Source organism: Lithobates pipiens, unplaced genomic scaffold (genome assembly GCF_037356315.1).
Source record: "Lithobates pipiens isolate NorthernLeopardFrog02 unplaced genomic scaffold, aLitPip1_a1.2 Scaffold_18, whole genome shotgun sequence".
Lineage (NCBI taxonomy): Eukaryota > Metazoa > Chordata > Amphibia > Anura > Ranidae > Lithobates > Lithobates pipiens.
Window position 1 is genome coordinate 22538691 of NW_027507758.1, and position 17438 is coordinate 22556128.

The window sequence follows — 17438 nt, forward strand, 5'->3', positions numbered from 1 at the left end:
CGAACATCGATCCCCTCTATGAGGGTATTACTCTTTTTTTGTTTTTTCCTTGTTCTTTTCTCTTTCCACATCAATTAAGGGTCCGCCACATGTCCATACATTATTCGATCGGAAGTCACTTCCCCCTCCCCTGCCCTTAATAAGTGCTGGGGATTATATGTAGTACATTTTTAGTACAGGTATAGTAATTTTCCGTGACGGTTATTACGAATGTGTTATTGGAACAAATACATCTTTGCAAATCATGACCTACATATCAACCAATTTAAGATTTGCATATTAATCATTTTATATTATGTTGAAATATATGAAAAGTTCTGTTTTATTCAATGTGATGTGACATGATATTGGTTTAGGTTTTCATTTATATACTTATTTTGTCATGGCATCATGATTCACTTATGGTTTTTGAGGTCTCAGGTGGGATGTCCTCCATGATAGGGTGTTTCACATACCTGCCCCTGCTTCTGGGTTCCCCCCTCATGTGTTCCTTGTTTTGCTTTGACTGTGCAGGGGGGGGGGCGGCTTTAATGGAAATTTATTTTGATTGGCCATCCACCCCTATTTATATGAACAGTCAAACCATGCCATATTAGCTATGATTAAGCACCAACTTACGGTGTGAAACGCGTAAGCTATTGCCTCTACCTCTGTATAGCATGGACTGACTGTTTTGGATTTTAATTCACCAATAAAGGTGTTGTGCAGCCATCCAGGATTTTTTCTTGCTCTTTGAAACTGATAGAAGGACATTGACTGGGGGGGCACTGACTGACAGGATACCAATGGGGGGGTGGCACTGACTGGTGGAAGACTGACATGGGGGGTACTAACTGGGGGACACAGATTGAACAGACACGAACTGGCAGAGACACAGTTACGATGGAGGCAACACAGTTAGTGATTTATCATATAGGAAAGGTCTGAGGAGCAATCACCATGAACCTAATTCCCCTCGTCGTCACACAATCTCATGTCTGTGGTGTGTAACAGATGACCCCCCCCCCTCCAGCACAAAGCTCTTTATAGGACATTTTTGGATGGGTTATACAATCTGCCCCATCACTACTGCCTGTCCCTCTAGATAACCTGCTCCATTGCTACTGACCCGGCCCAGGTAATCTGCCCCAAAATTACTGCCCTGGCTCAGACAATCTTCCCCAACACTACTTCTCTGGTCCAGATATTCTGCCCCAATGCTACGGCCCTTGTCCAGATAATCTGCCCCAAGCAGGGGCGGACTGACCATTCAGGCTCTCGGGCACTGCCTGAGGGCCCCATGCCATCAAGGGGCACCATCAGGGTTGCCAGCCTCAATAAAACCAGGGACAGTTTGTAAAAATCTGTGTTTTAAAAAAAAATCCCAATTATAGCTGCCCCACCTCTCCAGTACCTTTTCAGTTTTCAGTGTGTGTATGTGTATTCTGTGTGTGTATACGGTGTGTGTATATTGTGTGTCTGTGTGTGTATACTGTATGTGTGTGTGTGTATACTGTGTGCCCATAATCTATTGCCTGGGGCCCCATAATTTTCTATTGCCCGGGGCCCCCATAATCTTCTCCTATTGCCCGGGGGCCCCATAATCTCCTCCTATTGCCCGGGGGCCCCATAATCTCCTATTGCCCGGGGGCCCCATGAGTTGTCAGTCCGCCCCTGGCCCCAAGACTACTGTCCTTGTTTAAATAATTTGTCCCTGCTCAGTTAATCTGTCCCAACACTACTGCCTTTGTCTAGATAATCTGCCCCAACACTACTGCCGTTGTCTAGATATTCTGCCCCGACACTACTCCCCCTGTCCAGATAATCTGTCCAAAAACTACTACCCTTGTCCAAATAATTTGCCCCAACACTACTGCCTTGGTCTAGATAATCTGCCTCAACACTACTGCCCTTGTCTAGATATTCTGCCCCAAGACTACTGCCCTTGTCCAGATAATCTGCCCCAAAACTACTATCCCTGCCCAGATAATCTACCCCAACACTACTGCCCTTGCCGCGATGAGGGGAGGGTGAGTGGAAGGTATGAAGGGTGACAATGATAGAAAGCCACGCTGGAAGAAGCACCATGGCACATACCACATGATCCCCAGACACAGCGTGTTCTTCCGCAACTGCTGTGTCCTCACCAGATCCCAGAATGTGTATTTCCGACTCTCCACCGTCACCGTCTTTTGTAGGACCTGGAGGGAGAACACTGACAAGTCACTTGTTCATAGGGCTGACTTTTTTGTGTCCCATTGCTAGGTGGGGCCCTGGGGAAAAGAAATTCAAGGGGCACAATATGGATCTCTCAGTGGACAGCTAATACTTCTCGTTATGACTAGAGATATGTGCCGCACTCATTAGTGTCTTTTTTTTATCCCCGATGGCATGGCAACTGTCACTCACCAGGCTTACATCCCTTCCTCCTCACCACAGAATAATACAACATAACACAGAATGATACAATGTAACACAACCCCAACACAGAAAAGAGGAAGACAGTCTATCTATGAAAGGTCTATGAATGAGTCACACATTTTCATGCCCTAAAATCTGACTTCATGCAGCCTGTTTGTTTTGGGTTTGCTTCTCTTTGGGAACATTATTATTATTATTATTAACGATTTATATAGCGCCAACAGTTTACACAGCGCTTTACAATGTACAGGGGGACAACACAATTACAGTACAATATAAAAGTTACAGGAGGGCCCGGCTCATAGAGCTTACATTCTAAAGGGAGGGGGTGGTGGTACAAAAGGTAATAGCTGCAGAGAATGATTTGATGGGGGCGGCTCGGGGACAGTTAGGTGGGTGTGGGATAGGCTTCCCTGAATAAATGAGTTTTCAGGGAACTCTTAGCCCTTGTACACACGGTCGGAGATTCCGACGGAATGTGTCCGATCGGAGCATTTTGTCGGATATTCCGACTGTGTGGTCTACATCGGACTGTTTCCGTCGCAGTATCCGTCGGACCAAAATTTTCCAACTTGCCGGAAATATTTTCCGACAAAATGCTCCAATCGGACATACTCCGATCATGTGTAGAGAATTCCAATCGGACAAAGTGCCACGCATGCTCAGATGAAATTCCTACACCAAAGCTATTGGCTACTAGCCTGAACGTAGTCCCGTCGTAACAAAATAACGTCATCACGTTCTGAACAATCGGATTTTCCGACAACTTTGTCCGACCGTGTGTATGCAACAGTTTCGGACAAAATCCGTCGGACAAAATCCGACGGATTTGGTTGTCGGAATCTCCGACCGTGTGTACAAGGGCTTTAAGGTGGACAGGGTATGGGCTGAGCGGACAGACTGGGGCAAGGAGTTCCAGAGGATGGGAGAGGCTCTGGAGAAGTCTTGAAGGCGAGCATGAGAGGAGGTAACAAGGGAGCTAGAGAGCAGGAGGTCGTCGGAGGAGCGGAGGGGACGATTCGGGCGATATCTGCAGATGAGGTTGGTGATATAGATGGGGGCGAGGTTGTGGATGGCTTTGTATGTTATGGTTAGCATTTTGAATTTTACATGGTGGGGGAAGGGAAGCCAGTGAAGGGATTGGCAGAGAGGGGCAGCAGTCACGGAACGATTAGTGAGGTGTATTAGTCTAGCAGCAGCATTCATAATAGACTGAAGGGGGGATAGCCTGCTTAAGGGTCGGCCATTAAGGAGAGAGTTGCAGGAGTCAAGGTGGTAAATAATCAAGGAGTGAACGAGTTGCTTTTTGGTGTCATTAGTCAAGAAGGGTGGAATTCTGGAGATGTTGCGGAGGTGAAGGCGGCAGAATTTAGCCAGTGATTGGATATGGGGGCTGAAGGAGAGGTCAGAGTCAAGGATTACACCCAGGACCCTGGCATGTGTGGAGCGACCAATGGTTGTGTTGTTATTAATGGTGAAGTCACAAGGGGGGGGATCGTGAAGGAGGAAGTATAACAAGCTCAGTTTTAGAAAGATTGAGTTTGAGGAAGTGGTGTGACATCCATATTGATATGTCATTCAGCAAGTTGGAGATCTGTGAGGAGATTGAGGGTTAATCTACTGGATTGATGAAGTGCTTCCAAAGACAGGAAAATACAGAATACTCATAAAGCACAAATAACTTCCTGTTTCTGCCAGTGCTCCTATATACTTCTTCTTCACTGCGGGTGTTCTGTAGACTCTCGTGGACAGATAACCCCTAATATGGGATGTCGAGATGGAGTCTGGGGTTAGATGGCAGATGATGGTTATGGAGATGATCAGAAAATGTTGCGTTTCCTTTCTGATGAAGGATTGTAGACTTGTGTGGTGCATATCACCCTAATGCCCCGTACACACGATCGGACTTTCCGACAACAAAACCGTGGATTTTTTGTTCGAAAATTGTTGGCTCCAACTTGTCTTGCACACACGATGGTCACACAAATGTTGGCCAACAATTACGAACGTGGGAATGTGGTGATGTAAAGGACGTGTGTACGGGGCATAATAGTTCCTTTCTCCAGAGCAGTGGTCTCCAAACTGCAGCCCATTGCTTGACTTTATCTGGCCCTTGGGGCACTATTCCTTCCAACTGACACCAGCAATGGGGGATAATTCCTGCCTATGGCACCAACATTGGGGCACTATTTCTTACACTGACACTAGGATGGGGCACTATTCCTCCTGCTGTCACCAATGATGGGGCACTATTCCTCCCACTGACACCAACGATGGGGTACTTTTCTTCCCTCAGAATCAGAAACCAATGATGCATCACTATTCATCTCATTGACACCAAGATGGCCAAGATGGGGCACTATTCCTCCCGTTGACACTAAAGATGGGGCACTATTTCTCCCACTGACACCAACGATGGGACACTTCCTCCCACTAACACCAAGATGCCCAAGATGGGGCACTATTCTTCCTGATGACACCAACAATGGGACACTATTCCTCCCACTGGCACCAACAATGGGGCACTATTCCCCCTGTCAATACCAAAGAAGAGCCAATGTTTATTCCCAATGATGCCAGGACATTTTCTACTCTCACAAGCCAGAGTTCGGACCCTCTAAATTCTGAAGGACAGTAAACAGACCCTTTGTTAAGAAAGTTTCAAGACCCCTGCTTTAGAGTATTAGGCAGTGCTAATAGGGGAGCAGATAGCGTAGAACCCCATTCCCCAATAGCAGCCTCTGCGGGGAAGGTTTACCTCCGGAGAGATGTTTTTCCTGAAGTTTGGTCTTCTGTTCATCTCTGCACATTGGGACAGGTATCTGTGAGCTCCAATGGCATCTTGTTTGGTCAGAAGCCAGCGTGCAGATTCTGGAACCCACCTACAGGGAGAACAATATTTCATTACATTTCTGCTGAATCTCTTTCCAATAGTGGCCCTTTCCCCTCGAGCATAATGTGTCAGTTTGGGTTCACACTACACCAGAACCCCCCCTCCCCCCTCCCCGTGCCCAGAGTGTCCAGATCTGGGAAGAGTTAGGATTTCATTGCTGTCATGTGGGCGGATAGTTGACCCACACACAAGTACCACATACTCACCACCAAGTGATGATACCAATCAGGCAGGGGGCAGTGGTGGCCAGTAGCAGCCTTTGCCAGTCTCTTATCAGATAGGCCATCAGCGCCAGGATCATGTAACCCACTGTCCACGACAGACTACTGACGGTGCCACAGAACGTGCGATGAGCCACATCCGTCCACTCCAACACTGAGCAGAAAGAGATCAGAATACAATTTTTCAATAACTTCCATAGATCAGGAATAGCCTACGAAAGAGCACAGCTAAGGAGGCCACAGAACAAAGCTAGCTGCAAGGTCTCTGTCCGCTAAATTAAGCTTGTATAGAGGAAATGTCTTAAGTCCTGGATAATATAAGGTGAGAGAAGTACTTCCTGTCAGTGTTACATAATACTGGCTCCCCTATGACCATGGCCTCTTCGCTTCCATCTCCATGGCCTTCTTTCCATTCTCCTATGGCCCCTTCTTCATACTCTAATATAGTTCTTTTTCCTCCCTCCCCTTCTCTTATCTCCCCTGTGGCCCCCTTACTCCTCCTCCTACCATCTGCCCCCCCTTAGTGTCTTGGCAGCTTCTGGGTAATTTTCATTATTCTTTACCTTTATGTCCTCCAGTCTATCCCTCCATGCCTGCTCTCCCGCCATCTTTATTCTCCTCTTCTGCTCCTCCTGCCACACTTCTCGGGCCATCTGCTCCATCCCTTGGTGCTCCTGCTTTCTACCCGTCTATTGTCACTGCTCTCCACCCGTCTATTGTCACTGCTCTCCACCCGTCTATTGTCACTGCTCTCCACCCATCTATTGTCACTGCTCTCCACCCATCTATTGTCACTGCTCTCCACCCATCTATTGTCACTGCTCTCCACCCATCTATTGTCACTGCTCTCCACCCGTCTCCACCCATCTATTGTCACTGCTCTCCACCCGTCTCCACCCGTCTATTGTCACTGCTCTCCACCTTCACCCCACGTATGAATGAGCCCTATCCTTCAACTTTGACTTGTCCATATATGAGGCTCCTATGGACATCTTAGCACATCCCTATCGGAGACCCGGACAGTTCCTCTCCAGAATCCACCGATGCCCGCTTCTTACTTGCTAATCCTCACCTATTTACCTTTAAGACCCCACTTTCTTCAGAGTGCATATTGCCTGGTGCAGAACTTGATCCTCCAATTCACATGTACAGAGAAGTGGAGTGTTTTGTCATTGCTACCCACAGGAGGGAGGATATCATACAAACCTCCTTGTACCCTGCTGTCCAGAACACTCCAATGCAACAGTAGTAAGAAGAGCCGGCAACACTGTAATCCTTGAAGTGTCGTTTATTGGTACATCAGAGTGACAATAAAACAAAGTTGACACATTTCGGCAATAGCCTTAGTTGAAGCTACGACTAAGCCTATTGCCGAAACGCGCCAGTTTATTGTCACTCTGATGTACCAATAAACAACACTTCAAGGATTACAGTGTCGCCGGCTCTTCTTACTACTGTTGCATTGGAGTGTGTTGGGACACATTGAGCCTCAGCACCTGTGAGTGGACCTGGTGTTTGAATTCAGTTGTCCCTGCAGAGAGCGCTGTTACCTTTCTTTTTTTCCATGCCCAGAACACCGGCTCACACCCAGGAAATCTGAATGCATGGATTCCCTTACTATATGGCCTCTCTGGGCCCTCATCCGCTGCTACATGTCATCTTACACATTTTTTTTTTTATGTTAAATAATAGCAAGCTTTTTGCACCCAAGTGATTTCTGTTTTTCATAAATTTTAAAATAACAAATTGCTCCTATAATATGTATAACCCTCCTGGATAGGAGCTAGGTTAGGTAAAATTAGCTCTTGCTCACTGTAACCAATTGATTATTTTGGTCTTTTCTGTGTCTCACTGGCTGCGGCGTTGGCTGCTTCCCTTTCTCTGTCTGGAGGGTTCTGGGAAATAGTGGGCTGATCAGCAGCTGAATATTTATACAGTTTTAGCCAATCCCTGGTGGATGGTGCCCAGAATGTGGCTGGGAGGCAGCATAAATAGCCAGGGACTTGGAACAGAAGGGTTCTTGTCCTAGAGGAGGAGATCCCAGTCTGGAGGGCTGCCATGCTTATATCGCTCATTGAGTTCACAGCTATGCTAGCTGGGAGGGTCCATCCTGCAGAAGTTTGCTGGAGCTGACTGAAGGACTTTTTGTTGAGGATCTGTCTGAAGAATTCACAGGAGAGGTGTCTGGAGGATATTGGAAAGAGGCATCCAATTATCAAAGGACATTAGTGAGTACAGACCGGTGTGAGAGATCCCAGTGACTGTTTGCTGCTACTATTCTTCTTGCATTAGCGTCAGTGTTACTTAAAGGGGACATTGTTCATGGTGTCCTAGTATAGCTTAAACCAGTGATGGCGAACCTTGGCACCCCAGATGTTTTGAAACTACATTTCCCATGATGCTCATGCACTCTGCAGTGTAATGGAGCATCATGGGAAATGTAGTTCCAAAACATCTGGGGTGCCAAGGTTCACCATCACTGGCTTAGACCATTATTTGCTGCTGCAAGGACTGTGCTTAGATTCTTCAGCAGGAAGGAAGATTAGCATCCTCAAGCTACTTCTTAAAGTGGGCCTTCAGTCATTTTTTTCAACTTTCCATCTATTAAAGCTTCTGCCCTTGTTGTTTTAACTTTGGATAGTAAAATGTTTTTTTTTTTTTTTCTGCCAGTAAATACCTTATACAGCCCACTTCCTGTTTCTTGTGTGGTCATTAGCCTAGGCTTATGACATCATGCACAGCTCTCCCTCACTCTCCTGAGAGTTTGCCAGGAAGAGAGGGGGAATGAGTCATACGGGGGCCAATGAGAGCTGCAGAGCTGGAGGTATGTGTCTGTGTAAATCCAGGAAGTGAACAGGCAGCAGGTTCAGCTGCTCACAGTTATAATGGATGCAGCCAGACTCAGCGGGGGGGAGATTTCTACAGCATATTTGGCAAATACAGAATCACAGTATATATAAAATGATATGAAAAGTGGTTGGAGGGAAGCTTCAGAATGGCAAAGATGTTTTTAATACAAATTATGTGAGCAGACTGCAGTTCCTCTTTAATGTTGCTGGATTATCCCACAGTTACTCTGCACCGATCCAAGTTAAAGTTCTGTAATAAAGCATTGAAAAAGCATACCCCTATACTGATTAATGAGCCAAAAGAGTGACTATGACTGTGTGCTTGGCTGATGGTACATCTATTGGGAAGGAACCTTGGGACCAAATCTGCAGGGCATCTAGGGGGTGAGCGCTACAAATACACGATTCTTGATAAAGAAAATTAAAATTGAAAATTAAAATTTGATCAGAACTATTCGATTTTTTTTTTTACCAATGTCAGATTATCTAATACATTGTAATCTGGAGATCCAGAATAATTTTTTATCTATTGTATTTGCTGCTAGAAAACTATCCTCTGTCATAGTAGTGTTTTTTTCCCCACATATCTAGTCTTCCATTAAAAGTAAAATTCCCAGCAGGAAAAACAGCTGATGGAAATCCAGATTAGTCACCCCATCCAGGGCCGTCTTTAATATTGATTGGACCCTGGGCAAACATTTTCTTGGGCCCCCCCCCCCCCCATTCAATTTTACTCTCCATCTGCTCTGAGACATACAATAAATAGCAGCTATCAGTTTACTCTATCAGATCAGGCAGCAATTGCAATTGGTTGCCAGCAGTTACAGCATATCATTACTGCTTACTGACTGGTTGCTAGAGGTTACAGCACACATTACGGCTCTCTGATTAGTTGCTAGAAGTTACAGCAAATGATTTCTGCTTGTTAATTGGTTGCTTGAGAGTACTGTACAGTATTACTGCTCACTGATTGGTTGCTAGAGGTTACAGCACATCATCTCCTCACTGCAAGGGGGCATGATATACATAGGAATGCCGCCTTTATTTACATATCAATGCCGCCGGCCGCAGCCATTTACTTATGAATGCTGCTGCTATTTACATATGAATGTTGTTTATTTACATGTAAACACAGGGTCTGCGGGTGAGTCATCTGTACACAACAATAGGGCAGAGCTGGGCAGCATTAGTACCATCACTTCACATTGAGATATTGGGGACACAGCACAGGACTAAAACTTCAAAGGACAAGGGAATTTAAACTGGGATAGTTGACAAGTATGAGGTAGCTGCTTTGGACCCCACAACAATGACAGGGCCCAGGGCAGCTGCCCCTTTTGCCCTGCCTTAAAAACGGCCCTGACCCCATCAATGAGTCACATGTATGTCAAACTATGATGGAGCTATGGAATAGAGATCCCACCTTCAAAGAGAGAATGGAGCTCATACCTAGAGTTATAGAGATGAGGGTCATTCCCATTAGCCCAACTCCACTCAGCAGTCTGCACACTGAAAACATGACGTAGGACACAGAAAATGCAGACATGGCCCCGAATATGGTGCTGACTAGGTATGACAATAGCAAAATCTTCTTACGTCCAAACCTGTGGGAGGAAGAGTCACAGATCAATGGGTCAAAGTCACAGGTCCAGGTATAGACACTTGTCATCAGATCAGACAAAGTCATCCAGAACAGCGTCAGAACATTTGGCATCTAATGGCCCCGTACACATGGTCGGACATTCCGACGACAAAATCCGTCAGATTTTTTGCGGCGGATTTTGGCCCAAACTTGTTTTGCATACACACAGCCGCACAAAGTTGTCGGAAAATCCGATCTTTCAGAACGAGGTGACGCAAACCACATACGACGGGACTATAAAGAGGCCAGTAGCCAATAGCTTTTGTCTCGTAATTTATTCTGAGCATGTGTGGCACTTTTGTGCGTCAGTATTGTATACACACGATCGGAATATAAGCGATTGGATTTTGCTGTTGGAAAATTTTAGAACCATCTCAAACTTTCTGTGTCGGAAATTACGACAGAAAAAGTCAGACGGAGCCCACACACACACACACACACAATAGGAATTTCCGTCAACACATTCCGATCGCACATTTTCCATTGGAAAGTCCGACCGTGTGTTTAGGGCATATGGCAAAAAGGCTAAAGTTACACCCCTACCCGCCTCCCCTTTGTCTGGTTTCTGTATACAAAGAAAAAGTATTCATGTTGGATTTTTTTTCTATTGAAAAGCCTGTGGTGTGCAAAACACACCCAAAAACTTCCACCCGGTGCCAAAAAAAAAAGTGCACACACAAAGAGTATATCACAAAAACGTGCAACGCATGTACCACTGTCCTCCACGAGGAAGGACCTTACCCTGATCCCCCGGGCTCCAGACGGGGACTGAGGTACTGTCAAGGTCCATCTGGCCGAAACCAGATGACCACCTTTCTCTGGAAGATCTGCCGAAACAGACCCACCCAAGTACTCGGTTGGGGCTCCCCCGAAGGGAGACCCCCAGAGAGAGAGGGCGAACCAAGCCAGAAGGCCCATGTCCACCCCCTCACAAGACTTTCAGGGTTGGCCTGAGGACCGATACCCTACTTATCACACGTGCACAGTGACAAAACAAAAACGTGACACAACACACACACACACAAAATAAATAAAGTGGGGAAGGGATAGTGAAGAGGAGAGTGAAAAAGGTGGCCATTGTGTAACACAATGACCAAGCCCTCCGGCCAGGAATCAAAAAGCCAAGTCCCAGCCAAAAGGCCCGGCCCTAGAGGCAGGTGTGAAAAGACATGTGTTATGGTGAAGTGACCTTGGTGCCAAACATGAAAGTGATAAATCACAGTGAACGTAAGGCACCCCTGAACTGCCACTTCAGGGGCACATCACCACAGGCTTTTCAAAAGCATCCCCGACCCCCAGCCCAGACCACAGCAGCCCCCACCCCAGGCAGAAAGGCATGGAGATCCAGGAGCTTAGTGAGAGCACTTTGCCATCAGGCCTCACCCTCGCTCCCATCACTCCTACCCAATTACATTCGGGAAGTACTGCCCGTTCCCCCAGTGGGAGAAAGGAGAACCAGCGTTCCCTCCCAAAAAACTGACCGGAGCTAGAGCTGCCCCAATCCAGGCCAAAAGGCCAGGGTCCCCTCCCTTCAGCACCGACCAGTGGTTCTCCGTCCCCATCAGCAGGCTTCCCTTTCGGCTACAAACCGCTCCAGGTTACCTTTACGCCAGCAGGTTTTGCATAGCAACCGTCACCCCTGCTCCACCTCACCGTAGAGACAGGGACGGAAGCAAGCGCCACCTCCTGGCAACTGATAAGAACAGATACTACACTTGATCTTAGCCAAAAGGCTGAGAAGCTTGGATTGTTGCACTAGAGACCTGGTCACCAGCTGTGTGATCTACTATGACCTCCTATGATCCACCATGACCCGCTGTGACCTATGACTTGCCATGACTTGGTGCGAATCACTTTGACCTGCCATGATTTACCTTGATGTTCTGTAACCTGCCTGACTTGATGGAACCTGCTATGACCTGTTATGATTCAACTCCACCTGGTATGTCCTGTTATAATTCACATTGACCTGCTGAGACCTGGTGTTTCTATCTCTGTCCAACCTGAAGTCCTTCTGAGAAATTTCTGTTCCCTGCACCTGACCTGCCTGCTCTTTCCAGAGTTCTAAACATACTGGAAGCTTTCCTGCTGCACATCTAAACATAAATAATTGGGTGGCCTTTGCCAAACTCTCTTGAGGAACTGTCTTTTGGGATGCCATCAATTCACCGCCTATACTGTTATGCCGTGTACACACGACCGGATTATGCGACGGACTTGGTCCGGCGGACAATCCTACGGACTTTGCAGCTGAGGTCCGCCGGACTTTTAAACGAACGGACTTGGCGACACACGATCGCTCCAAAAGTCCGACGGATTCTAACGTGATGACGTAGATTAAGGAAGTTCATAGCCAGTAGCCAATAGCTGCCCTAGCGTCAGTTTTAGTCAGTCGGACTAGCATACAGACAAATGGATTGTCGACTAAAAGCCGAGTCCATAGTTTCATAGTTAGTAAGGTTGAATAAAGACTTGATCTGGTTTCCTCTCACAATCCAAAGACATGCAGGTAGGTTAATTGGCTTCTGTCCAACATTGGACCTAGTATATGAATGGGGACCTTGGATTGTGGGCTCCTTGAGGGTAGGGACTGATGTGAGTGTGCAATGTACAGGGATAGGGACAATTGTAGATACTCACTCAGCTCCTTGAGGGTAGGGACTGATGTGAGTGTGCAATGTACAGGGATAGGGACAATTGTAGATACTCACTCAGGTTCAACCTGAGTGTGTGTCTTCATTTGTCCCTATCCCTGTACATTGCACACTCACATCAGTCCCTACCCTCAAGGAGCCCACAATCCAAGGTCCCCATTCATATACTAGGGCCAATGTTGGACAGAAGCCAATTAACCTACCTGCATGTCTTTGGATTGTGGGAGGAAACCGGAGTACCCGGAGGAAACCCACGCAGGCACAGGGAGAACATGCAAACTCCAGGCAGGTAGTGTTGTGGTTGGGATTTGAACCAGCGACCCCTCTTACTGCTAGGTGAGAGTACTAACCACTACACCACTGTGCCGTCCGAGTCCAGTGGACAAATTTGAAGCCAGTCTTATTTCTAGCTCCGCTGGACTTTTGGGAAGAAAAAGTCCGCTGGAGCCCACACACAATCGAATTGTCCAACGGACTCTGGTTTCCGCCGAACCAAGCCTGCCGGAAAGTCCGATCGTGTGTATACGCGGCATTACCTTCTCACTGAAACCCAAGATGATGGCTCATAGCAGGATGTGGGGTACTGTGCTTCTTATGAGGACCATGTAACATGTCATCTCACCTGTCAGACAGGAATCCACAGAGGAGGGATCCAATGGTTAGACCGATGAAGAAGAATGTGGCGGCTGCTTGATTTAACCATTTTCTGTCACACACCAGATCCCACTGCAAGAGAAAGGCAACTAACTCATCTTACCCACATTAAGCAGGTGCCTTCAGAGTGTTCCTTGGGGCAATTTTTTTTTTTTCTTGCCTGCTACATTCTGAGCTAGTAAATCCTGAGAAGCAAGGGTTAACAAGGTTGGACAGGTTTTCCTCAGGAAGAGTACTGCCCCCTGTGGCTCAAACCATATAAAGAGGGGCTCACTGAGTACCCTGAAGGTTGGACTGTTCAAGACGTAGCCACCACTCTGCTGCATTGCTCCCCCTAAAGGGCACTTAAAGAGGAACTTCACTCTCTTTATCAACATTGACTATTTTTAATCCTCATGCTGCTAGTATTAGAAAATAGATAGGAAAGTATGAGAAATAAAGGGGAAAAATTGGGGACAATTGGTGAAATTGGGACTTTATATGAAACACATCACTAGGGCGGAATAAGTCATCAAAAGTAATTCAATTAGTATATTTATTTGTTGGTACCACATGAGAGCACAATGCAGTAAATTATACAGACATAGAATCAATAATTATGGTACAGAGTAGATAAAACATGATAATTTAGTCACATTATAGTACAATAATAGTATGTTAAACACTGTAACACATGATACATGATAGTTACATTCAGCACTACACCCAACATGTATATACACAAAATCAAAATTGTATTGGTATAAAATTGATGGCTTAAACATTGAGACCCCTTGATAGGTACATGATTGCCGTGACATGACCTCAAATATGAATGCTCGACGCGTTTCGTGGAAGTTTGTCCACTCATCAGGAGCAGCTAAATGGGGATCCCTATAATTTAATATAATATTTTTTTTCAGATTGGAAAGTATATCATATTTGCTTGTTTTAAACTTTTTTTTTTTACATTCCTTCAGTTACTTCCTGGTTCCCATGCCTAGGCAAATTATGTCATACATTCCAGGAGTCTTCAATGCGGAGGAGGGTCTTTCTTAGCTGAGCACATCCTCTCCTGCTTACATGCCTGAGCTAAGGGCAGGTGGATTCCAGGAAGTAAATACTACATGAATCATCTGCCATTACTCAATATGACCATGGGCAGAATTTTTTTTTGGTGGGGGGGGGGGGGATTTAAATTGATTTCTCAACAAATTAAAGCATGGAGACATGGATGGATAGGGGACTTGGCTTTGAATATTAAAAATAAATAAAATAGCATTTTTGCTTTGTGGCGCTCAGATAAAGTGTATTTCCACTTAAAACAACTTTGTTCAGGAGTGTGCGTTGAAGATGTTTATGTGAACTGTTCATTTGTTACCTTTACCTTTGTTCATCTAATCTGCCTGGTCTGAAGTCCCTAAAGGGGCGCATGCATAGCGTATCAAAGAATAAGGATTACAACAAGGGACAAGAGAAGTTAGAAAAGATACATTGCAAAGGTCTTAGCCCTTGTACACATGGTCGGACATTCTGACAACCAAATCCGTTGGATTTTGTCTGACGGATTTTGTCCGAAACGTTTGCATACACACGCTCGGACAAAGTTGTCGGAAAATCCGATTGTACATAACGTGATGACGTTATTTCGTTATGACGGGACTACGTTCAGGCTAGTAGCCAATAGGTTTGGCCTAGGAATTTGATCTCAGCATGCGTGGCACTTTGTCCGTCGGAGTAGGCTACACATGATCGGAGCATGTCCGATCGGAGCATTTTGTTGGAAAATTTTACGGACAAGTTGGAAAACTTGGTCCATCGGATACTCCGACGGAAACAGTCCGATGGAGACCACACACAGTCGGATTATCAGACAAAACGGTCCGATCGGACACATTCCGTCGGAATCTCTGACCGTGTGTACAAGGGCTAACGAGCAGGGAAGTTGTCCTAAGGAGGCTATATTGTCGTACTTGTGTTAAGTCCCAGGCAGGAAGTGGATGACATGGCAAGGGTGATGTTATGCTTGGCCCCTCTAGTGACTGATACCCCACAACTCATTTTTCTCTCCCTGAAGGGCTGTATATACTGCATATTGATAAAAATCACAAATCGTATCCGAGAAACAAGATATGGCTGAAAGTATTCACACATGCTTCAATCAGATAATATATTTGGAAAATTAATTCTGTATGGGCATGATTCGAACATTGTAATTTAATGTTTTTGAGATGAACTTGAAAAAAAAAAATAAAAAAAATGAAGCAGTCCGGAAGTGTTCTAACAGGCTTTGAAAATCAAACAATTCATTTTGTCATTCAGATTAGAAATATATTATATTTAGATCCCTTCCCTACCAGACATCTGCAGGATTCCCATTTGTGTTTGCTCTGGAAGCAAATTGCCTGGTGGCCTGCAGTGAGCCTGGTCGAGCCTCTTCTGGCAAGCAGGGGCGGACTGACCATTGGGCCACTCGGGCACTGAGCCACTAGGGGGCCCCATCAGGGTTGCCAACCTCAGTAAAACCAGGGACAGTATGTAAAAATCTGTGGGTTTTTTTTTTACATCTGTCTCTGAAATGTCCCTTACCGACATCCTTTTGGTCTAAAAATTCCAAGATTATAGCTGCCCCACCTCTCCAGTACCTTCTCAGCCAATAAAAACATGTCTGTCTATACTGTGTGTACATGTATGTGTATACTGTGTGATTGTATACTGTGTGTATGTATATTGTGTGGCCCCATAATCTCTGATTGCCTGGGGGCCCCATAATCTCCTATTGCCCGGGGGCCCCATGAGTTGTCAGTCCGCCCCTGCTGGCAAGTGCAAGGTGTAGGCAATTTGGTGGTTGGTTTTGAATAAAATAAAACACAAATTATACAACGCACATTAGATGAGCAAAAAAAGTTTTTTTACCTGAGTGACGGTGGTGGAGGAGTAGGTGGACAAGTCATACTCCCAGCCCTGGTTACAGCTCTGCACACCAGATCCATTGATGGTCTCCTGGGATCTGTTGAGGATCAGGTGAGACTGCGGATGGGAATATATCTTACAGGAGCTGAAGGTCCCATCTTGGACCCGGGGAATGTTGATGACGAGTAGGTCCTCTTGGCTCAGATTCTCGGGGTTCCTCTGGGTAGAGATGGCACAGTGGTGGGGTGGCACGGCTGAGATGAAGATATGTAATAGGAAATGGAGCGGAAGAATGACACGGGGGAGGCAGAGGATCAGGAGAGACACTATCTGGAATTTTCCAAAAACACCAACTTCTGCAAGGACATCTTCGAACCTCATTATGCAGATTACAGAGGAGAAGCCAGAATGCCACAAAGAAAAGATTATGGAAACATATGAAAGAAGTTGGGGAGTGACAATGAGAAGCGGATCATCCCAAGATAATTGAGTTTGTGTTTTCAGAAGCTCTCACCCACAACATGGTCATAATATAATGCACACTGCACTGGCAACACTTAACTAATTTCCAGTAGTAAATGGCTGGATAGTATACATGGGTCATGGGACTTCCATTTTACAACACAGCACCACTTTGTTCACTACAGGGATGTACAGCACTATGGCACACAACAGCTCCAATCTAATCAACTATTTAGATTGGACACAGTGGGATGCCACTTTGACCGTAAGGGCACTGCCAATCAAATCAACAATCCAATCACTGGAATGTTTAAGACAGTTCAAAAGGTTGTATTCACCCTTAACAGACACAATCCAGATCCAAAAAAGAGATCAATGAGCTCCCAGAATGTACTTAGCAGTTATAAACAACACACTATGTCTACATAGAACCAGGAATTATCGTGGGACTGGACACCATATGAAACAAAGACCACCAAACTTATTTTAAGTATACATAAAGAGGAAGAAGGAAAAATGTAGGCTGAGAGAAAAAGACAAATGTAGAAGGGAAAGACCAGGGGGTCCAGGAGGAAGGAGGAAAAAGGTGGGAGAGAGAAAAAAAAAAAAGACAAAAAAAAAAAAGGGAGACTGGTCGTCTCAGTAGGAAAACCCAGGAGCAACTTTCAATCAGCAATCTATTCTTCAAAAAGAGCCTTCCCGTCCTCAGAGTAGACAAACATATTCCCTAAAATCCAAGTTTTAGAGCACTGTTCATGTTCATGTTGTGCT

At 45.7% G+C, this 17438-nt stretch overlaps 1 protein-coding gene and 1 pseudogene across 1 annotated transcript in view; both read right to left on the minus strand.

The window, feature by feature from the left end:
- The window catches only part of LOC143987015 (solute carrier family 22 member 7-like), a 31582-nt gene extending 14938 nt beyond the window's left edge, over window positions 1-16644 (minus strand). Inside the window, exons 1-6 of the mRNA XM_077485462.1 lie at window positions 16209-16644; window positions 13282-13385; window positions 9813-9967; window positions 5500-5668; window positions 5159-5282; window positions 2077-2180 (exon numbers count right to left, since the gene is read on the minus strand). Coding sequence (XP_077341588.1) covers window positions 2077-2180; window positions 5159-5282; window positions 5500-5668; window positions 9813-9967; window positions 13282-13385; window positions 16209-16586 — 1034 coding nt within the window. The 5' untranslated portion in view covers window positions 16587-16644. The remainder of the gene's footprint in view (window positions 1-2076; window positions 2181-5158; window positions 5283-5499; window positions 5669-9812; window positions 9968-13281; window positions 13386-16208) is intronic.
- LOC143990640 (U2 spliceosomal RNA) lies at window positions 11617-11750 on the minus strand (annotated as a pseudogene).
- Window positions 16645-17438: the final 794 nt, after the last annotated feature.